The sequence below is a fragment of the Condylostylus longicornis genome, unplaced genomic scaffold (genome assembly GCF_029603195.1).
Source record: "Condylostylus longicornis isolate FDR11 unplaced genomic scaffold, ASM2960319v2 ptg000048l, whole genome shotgun sequence".
Lineage (NCBI taxonomy): Eukaryota > Metazoa > Arthropoda > Insecta > Diptera > Dolichopodidae > Condylostylus > Condylostylus longicornis.
In genome coordinates this window covers 19,025,142-19,033,510 of record NW_026578017.1, presented here as the reverse complement: position 1 = coordinate 19,033,510, position 8,369 = coordinate 19,025,142, and the positions used below count along the sequence as shown (strand labels likewise).

The window sequence follows — 8,369 nt, the reverse complement described above, 5'->3', positions numbered from 1 at the left end:
ATAGAATCGAAAAAAAAGTAATAATGTCCTTGTACTGGTTAAATTATTTTATTATCTCTTTATCTAAATCTATCGCATATATTGTATAGAAACGCATCAACGTGTATACTATATATAGATATTTGTACATACATAAATGTTTTATGCATATATAGAGAATATTTATTATGTTGAAATATATGTACACATACACAAATATTTACAAAAAAATTTGCAATTAAAAAAATTGAATACTTTGGTTAAAATATTGTACTTAAAGTTATTTATTTATATATTATTTCGAATATATTGATATATTATATATGTATATATGTATATATATATATATAAATTAACTTTATCTACGTTATTTTTTTTATTAATATTTTGAATAAATTTCTTTTTATAAAAAAATATTTATAAGACGTGGCAATAATGAAGGTATAAAAAATAAATTTTAAAATTTGTCCTTGAATTTTAAACGAAATTTTTTATTATATGTAATGTAATTTCATGTGAAATAGTTCATTGTCTACCTTTATTATAACTTATAAATTTGGCTAAGTAACTTTCCCCTAAATAATATTTACAATCGAATTGCAATATCTTGCTCTTACGACTAAAACGTAGGTGTACATGTATGGCATAGTTTTGTAAAAGAATTTAACATATTACAATATGTTTAATTACTTTACAACATGAAAAATTATCCAGAACACTGTCTGTGATAAAATTTTATTATGTATAAGAATATCCAATAATAATATAGCTAGTAATAAAACTTAAAAACTCAAAAAAGCAAAAACGCAAGTTTTTTTTATAGTGAAGTATGAAAAAAATTGCATATATTAAGGCGTAAGCTGTTGAAAAATTAAAATTTCAACAAATTGACTTGACTTATTAATTTATGTTCTTACCATTTTGTTTGGTTGTGTACAAAATAAAATTTATACTTTATTTGTTAAACTTATCTTTACAATATAATATAATATGTATAAATTTGTATATCAGGTATTCGACCTGGAAATATCTATTTATTAATTACTTAAAACGTATCCATTACATTAAATTGATTTTGTTTTGGAATTAAAATAATTTGACACGATATTTATATTATTTATGAAATATAAGCAAATAAAATATGTAGTACATTAAATGAATTTGCGCTCTAATTTCCAATTTATTTATTAATAGATTAACTATCACATTTATAGTGTATTGTCATATTTAGTGAATTAATGTTTTTTATTATAAGTGTACATATTTGGAAGGTATAATCGTAAAAGTTTTATAAATTTAATAAACTTAGCAAATATTTTTGTTTTTTCTCTAAAATTTTATTGAAAAATAGTACTTTAGCTTTTTATAACTTTGATGTTCAATTTAAGATTAAAAAATTTTTTCGAGATTATAAGCTATTGTATTATTTATAAGAATTATGAATGATTACGTAAATTAGATATATATTCATAAATAAGAATTTGCATTTTAACGCCTATAATAATTTCGAATTTGATATTTTTTTAATTTACAGATTATTTTATTTTTTACTACAAGTATATTAACTGAATTTCCAAGCTTTCAATAAATACTATTTTTGCTTTTTCAGTGCCTTTCATTATACCAAATCTTAATGCAAAATATTTTTCGCTAAAAATAATTCAGATTTTATTTTTATATTTAAAGGCGATGTAAGACTTTTATAATTTTCAGTAACAAACTCGTTTCCGTTAAAGCTTGCAAATTTTACTAGTTAAAAAAAAATATTGAAAAATATAATGAAATAATTAACTATATAAATAAATTCCTGAGAAAAAATCTGACGATTTAATAGTATGTTAAAGACGATTTGAATTTATTGTAAGACTATTAGATATTTCTTTAAAAAAATAACTTATCCAGAAACATGAATATTCCCATTTACTATAATTAATTGACTTTTAGATAAATTTTTATTTTTCATATTGTATGCAGCTCAAAATTTCTTGTGGAATCGTGATAAAATATTTAATGAAAAATTTCATTTTACTTAAAAATACAATTTTATTTCTTTGCGTGCATTCATAACCATCAACATTAAACAACTTTAATTTTCACAATAAAAAATTATTTGAAATGTTATAACTGAAGGTCAAACATCTAACAAAAGAGATCAATTTTCCAAAATTATACTATTAAAATAAAAGTATATACATATATGAATATATTCCTTGATAATGCTTGCGTTAAGTTGATTTACAAACGAAAATTACAAAATAAAAGTATCCTTGAAATAGAATGGCTATTATATGATAGTATACGTAACTTTTTTTGTAAAAGTTTTATATTGTTGGTGGAAATGTAAAAATCGTTAAAGTTTTATTAAAATAATATAGAGTTCAATAGTTCAATTGACCAGGGTTTTATGTTAGTAATGTAAAATTTGAAAAAACTTGCAATTTTTTACGATGAATGTACACGTAAAATATTACTCTTTATTTGTATAACTCTTTAAAAATGACGATAGATTTTCATAAATTTAGGCGAAACTAATTTATTTTTTTTTCTATAATACGCACATAATTAAAATAGCATTAATCAAGGATTCTTAAGTCTTTCGACTTGCGGACCAAATAAAATGTATATACTTATAATATACTTCCATTTTCCATTTCATAGTATATTATAATAATATTCCATTTTATAGTATAGTATAATAATAATTAAATATTATAATATTAAAATAACATAATATAAGATATGTTTATTAATAATATTTTAAATTATAAAATTTTCGAAAATTCAAGTACTTTAAAAAATTCAAGTACAATTTACATTTTCATATTGAAATTTAAATATCATCCCAAAGAAACTGCAACAACTCTTTGATAACTGATATATTTCTACAATTATTTTTCATAAAAATTTTTTATAGTGGATTTTGATAATGAAGGAATCTTTGTGTTTCTGAATAATTGGATGAACTCTTAACAAGGGCGATAATCTCCAAATATATTTACTGATTAGCATTGAATTTATATTTGTTGGTTTGTTCAGTTTAGTACTGTAACATTTTTGCTTGTATGGAATGAATGCTATTGAGCTCAAAGTCGAAGTAGGTAGTTGAAAAATGACATTTTGCAAATTTTAAGTTGCCAACTTAGAGAGGAGAGGAAGAACAAAAAATCTCTTTTTGGTAAAAAAAGTAGGTTATTATTGACAATTATTGTTTCTATCTACAGGACGGAACTACTGCGAATATGATCTAAAAATTGTTTTGACATACAAATTTTTAACTGTTAATTTGAAAAGGTCAATTCGACAGCCTAACATTTTGTTTGCAATATTTTATAACATTGAGGAAAATATTTATAACATAGGGGAAAAATTTCTAAAAATTTTGTTATACATAAAAAATGTTTCCCCTAACATCAACTTGTGTATAAAATTTAAATTACTGCGTTATTTAAAAAAATAACTGAAGCCATCTATCGGAATAAATGCGCAGAAATACCCCTCCCAAAGTCTGAACTAAGTATTTCTTTGTATAGTCTAACTGCTGTTGTTGGAAATCCAATAATAATTAGCAGGTGGACTAGTTCTGTTAATGACAAAATTTAACATCTAATCTGAGTCTAATGAAGGTCATATTTTATCTGACAACTTTATTAAAATAAAATATAAAAATAAAATGGCGATAATTAATTATTTGTGAAGGTTTTGAACAGCAACCATCTAATTTTTATTTTGGTTATAATTTTCGCAGCAAGTTCTTAAAATTTTACGTAAATTTTACGTAATTGTAGAGCAAATATGCCTCACGTGTTCTTTTTTTATACTTTCACATTTTCTTTTTAAAATTAAACTTATATTTTTGTATACTGTTAAATATGTCACTCATATTTGTCTGGAATATACGACTAAACAAATTATTTTCGGGTTTTTAATAAATAATTTAAATTATAAGAATATCAAAATAACGCAAATTGAAGCAAAAAAAAATTTGCATATCCAAAATTTTTTTTCTAGAATCTCATGCGTAATATTGATAAATTTTACAATTTTGACAGAAAATATAATTCATACAATTTTCTCTGGTATGAACACTTTGATGTAAATGGTGTAGACTCACCTTAAATTCACGTTCCCATCCCTGATATCAGTTGTTTACGTAATGTCAGAAGTGTCATTTAAAAAAAAATTTTATTTGATAACCCAAGTGAACCGTACGAAGTTTTTAATCTAGAAGCAGTATGATATTTAACTTATTTATTTTAAGTGAATATAATATAGACAATTAAATTTTCAAAGCTTTATTTACGAAGTTAAGAAAAAGTAAAGATTAAATTTTTGCATAATGTAAAAGTTTCAAAATTTGAAATTTCAATTATTATTGCATTTTTCGCAGTAATGTAATTAAGTTCCACATCACATTAGTTGTTAATTTTTTTACTTAATCCGTGCTCGAATAAATATGTTATATTCTCAAATTAGTCATTGTAGTTTTTCAAATGAAATAGCATTTTTTAATAATTATTTTAAATCTAGTTTTCTAATTTTGTGCTAAAAGCTTTGTATATTTATTAAATTTATTGAATAGAAACAAAAAAAAAATAAAATGCGATCACGAAAGTTTTTGATGATTACTATATGTTTCGCCGCGACATGGGTTTTAATTACGTACATATTCATATTAAAAGGGAATCATCCTCCGAATTTAGAATTGCAAAAGAAATTAATTAAACTTGAAACTGGTGTTAAAGAATATGTTGAGGAGGAAAACAACTCGTTCCAAGTTTTTCTCAACAAGTTGAAAGAAAAAATCGAAGAGAAGAGTGCTCGTTCAATTGATAATACTATTCAAGTTAATAATGAAAATGAAATGGAAGAAAATAAAACTAGTATAATAGAAAATATTAGTATTGCACAACAAATTTCGCAAGCCGAAAATGTTGAAAGTACTACTTTTAAAAACATAGTTGAACTTGCTGAAATAGTTGAAACTCATTTACCAAACGGTGAGCCAATAATACCAGTGCTAGTTTTAGCTTGCAACCGTGTTTCAGTTAGTCAATGTTTGGATAATCTAATACAATATCGTCCAAGTGCAAAACAGTTTCCAATTATTGTATCACAGGTTTGCTTCTGTTTAAAACATTGCTGAAATTGGTTTCAATACTTGATCTTTAAATATTTTTATTTTAGGATTGTGGAGATCCACCTACAAAAGAAGTAATTCTATCTTATAAAGATCAAGTAAATTTAATTGAACAACCAGATCAATCTGACATATACGTGCCACCTCGAGAGAAAAAATTTAAGGGATACTATAAAATTTCTAGGCACTACGGCTGGGCCTTAAATACAACTTTTGGGAAAGGTTTTGATTATGTGATTATTGTCGAAGATGATTTAAACGTGGCACCAGACTTTTTCGAATATTTCTTAGGCACTTACAATCTATTAAAGAAAGATCCTAGTCTGTGGTATGTTTAAGAATATAAATTTAATATTTTATCCATATTAGTGGTATATTTTTGATATATTTGCATATTTAAAAGGTGTGTGTCAGCTTGGAATGATAATGGGAAACTTGGCAATATTGATAGTTCTGCCGCAGAACTATTATATAGAACTGACTTTTTCCCAGGACTAGGGTGGATGCTGACAAAAGAACTATGGAGAGAATTATCTGTTAAATGGCCTAAATCGTAAGCAATTAAAATTTTAAGAAAATATTTTATGAACTTCAGTTTAAATATATTTTATTATTTGATTATAAAAGTTTTTGGGATGATTGGATTCGGCATCCAGAACAGCGAAAAGATAGAGTTTGTATTAGACCGGAAATATCGCGTACAAGAACTTTCGGAAAAGTTGGAGTGTCTAAGTAAGTAATTGAAAAAACTTAACGGCATTATGCTTGTTATATAAGATTGTGTATAGTAAGTATTCTTTTGTACAATTTATTAATTTGTTTTAACAATTTTAGTGGTCTCTTTTTTGATAAATATTTAAAATATATTAAACTCTCTGATGAATATGTTCATTTTACTAAAATGAATTTGAGTTATCTTTTAAAAGTAAGTAATAGAAAAACTAAATATACTGTTAATTAAGATGTAATTATATTTTCAAGGACATTTATGATGATAAATATATTAAAATGGTCTATAATACCCCAATAGTAACATATGGTGAACTTCGTAATGGATTAGTTACGGTTACAGGTCCTGTAAGAATTCAGTACAATACCAAAGATCAATACAAAAGAACAGCAAAATTCTTGGGCTTAATGGATGATTTTAAAGTGAGTTTCATTGTTATTTGTTTTCATTGTTATCATACAAAACAAAATCATTGTATTAATCTATTGTAGAGCGGTGTACCACGGACAGCTTATCACGGAATTATATCCTTATTTTATAATGAAAGAAGAGTTTTTTTGGCACCTGGAGCAAATTGGAAGAAGTATGATTTATCATGGAGCTAACATAATTTTAGGAAGCATTTAAAAACTTTCTGAATAATAGAACAAAGTTACATGTAATTATGTACAGAGAACAAATTTTAGTCAAGAATATATAATATTAAAGAACAATATTCAAAATAAACTATAATTAGATTGTAAGATGAACAAAACAATTTTAAGGATTGCTAAATAGTTATTGTACATTAGAATTAGAATTATAGGGAAGAATTAAAACAAATACAAGATGACTGTAAAATTAATTTAAGTATAAGTTATGCTAAGTTATTAAAAAGAACTAAATAAAAGAAAATATACCACCAAGAAATAATTGCCAATACAAAAAGTTTCAAACATTAAAGAAAAAAATACACAGAAAGTCATGTCAAAAATGCATTTACCAATGAATTTTTTTTATTCAATTAAATGTTTTATAAGAATAAATATAAGTATTTTCGATTTGCGGTGATATAATTAACATTAATTAAACTGATATTATGTAAATTCAAATGTATAGTTCAATATAATATTTTCTGAAAAAGCAGAATTGGTAATTTCAAAACTTTTGCAATTGCTTTACAATTATACATTCCAAAATATTATATTAAACATAAAGTTTTTTTAAAGTTCATAGTTACTGATATTTTTAATAAACATTTTAATAGCGTAACATTTCTTTCATCCTAATTTCTTTTTTGACTGACGAAAATTTTTTAATGAAATTAGTGAGGTAGATAATTTAATAACAAAAATTACGTAAAAGCTTGTATTGAATTTGATTTAATATTGATTAATTTGATTAATGTTGATACATTAAGCCTGTTAATATTTAATTCTGTGATTACCATTGAAAATACTAAGTAAATAATGTAAACAAACGCTATTTCCTAATAATTCATTGAAATGAATTCCTACTTTACAGATTAATTTATATATATGAGATTTACGATATTTAAAAAAAATTTCGTTATATTTTGTTATGGTACGTTGTAGAAATAAACAATTCAACGAAAAAATAAATTGCTCTCTAAGTCAAATTAATTTAATTTTAATAATATCTATTGCTTTTTAAATGCATTTTTGACGAAACATTTAGATCCACTTTTGTTTTTAAGAAAAAGAAAAATACATTCCTAGCAGTTTTAATATATGAAAACATTATAGCAAAAAATTACAATAAAATAAATAAAAATTTGTGAACAATTTTCATAAAGCAAACAATATGAAGATTTACAATAAAATTACAATTAATTTTATATTTTTCTACTATTAAAATTAAGTAAATTTACTTAAAAACTTGGAAAATAACCGATAAGGAAAAGAAAAATTTAAAACAAAAATTAATCAAATGCTTTAACATTAAGGTAAACAATGTTATTATAAAGTAGTGCTCAATATAAGATTGATAAAGCAAAGAAAACTGTGTATGAAGTAAATATAATCGAAATTAGCTATTAATAATTTTAATCATAAATTATAAAAATAGTTGAGTACTAAATAATTTCGTAAAAGATCTTGATGTTGTATTTTGCTTTACTCTAACAAATTTTCTTATTCTAATCAATTAAAGCGAGTTCAGTTAACCGTAATTTTAATCCTAAATATATTCCGAAAAAAAAATATCTCGAAAAATGATCAAATATTTTAAAAACTTATTTTAATTTTAATTTTATTGCTAATATTGAATATTTATATTCGAAAATATTGTAAATGTTGTAAGTTTTTTTTTTATTTAGTTTGTAAGCAATTTGATGTTACTGTGTGATTGTACAGATTGTATTTAATTTTGTTTTAGAGCTTTAATAAATATTTTGTTTAAAATAAGAATTTTTTGTTTATTTGACATTTAATTAGTTGTATTATTGCAACGTATGTATATTGAATATGCAGAATTATTACAAACCAGTTGAATTTAACAGGAAAAGTATTCATATTTGTTTTT

The 8,369-nt window shown here is 23.2% G+C and overlaps 1 protein-coding gene across 1 annotated transcript; it reads left to right on the top strand.

The window, feature by feature from the left end:
• Nucleotides 1-4,194: 4,194 nt before the first annotated feature.
• Nucleotides 4,195-7,309, top strand: LOC129610932 (alpha-1,3-mannosyl-glycoprotein 2-beta-N-acetylglucosaminyltransferase). Its single transcript, XM_055523762.1, has 8 exons — nt 4,195-4,209; nt 4,507-5,095; nt 5,164-5,444; nt 5,520-5,669; nt 5,744-5,848; nt 5,951-6,041; nt 6,098-6,268; nt 6,338-7,309. The coding sequence occupies exons 2-8, from the start codon at nt 4,577-4,579 to the stop codon at nt 6,449-6,451; spliced, it is 1,431 nt and encodes a 476-aa protein (XP_055379737.1). The 5' UTR covers nt 4,195-4,209; nt 4,507-4,576; the 3' UTR covers nt 6,452-7,309.
• Nucleotides 7,310-8,369: the final 1,060 nt, after the last annotated feature.

Bases quoted from the DNA above. Each gene is read 5' to 3' on its own strand.
- LOC129610932 (XM_055523762.1), top strand. From the start codon at position 4,577: ATGCGATCACGAAAGTTTTTGATGATTACTATATGTTTCGCCGCGACA. The intron at 5,445-5,519 runs GTATGTTTAAGA...CATATTTAAAAG, and splicing joins AAGAAAGATCCTAGTCTGTG to GTGTGTGTCAGCTTGGAATG. The intron at 5,849-5,950 runs GTAAGTAATTGA...TAACAATTTTAG, and splicing joins GGAAAAGTTGGAGTGTCTAA to TGGTCTCTTTTTTGATAAAT.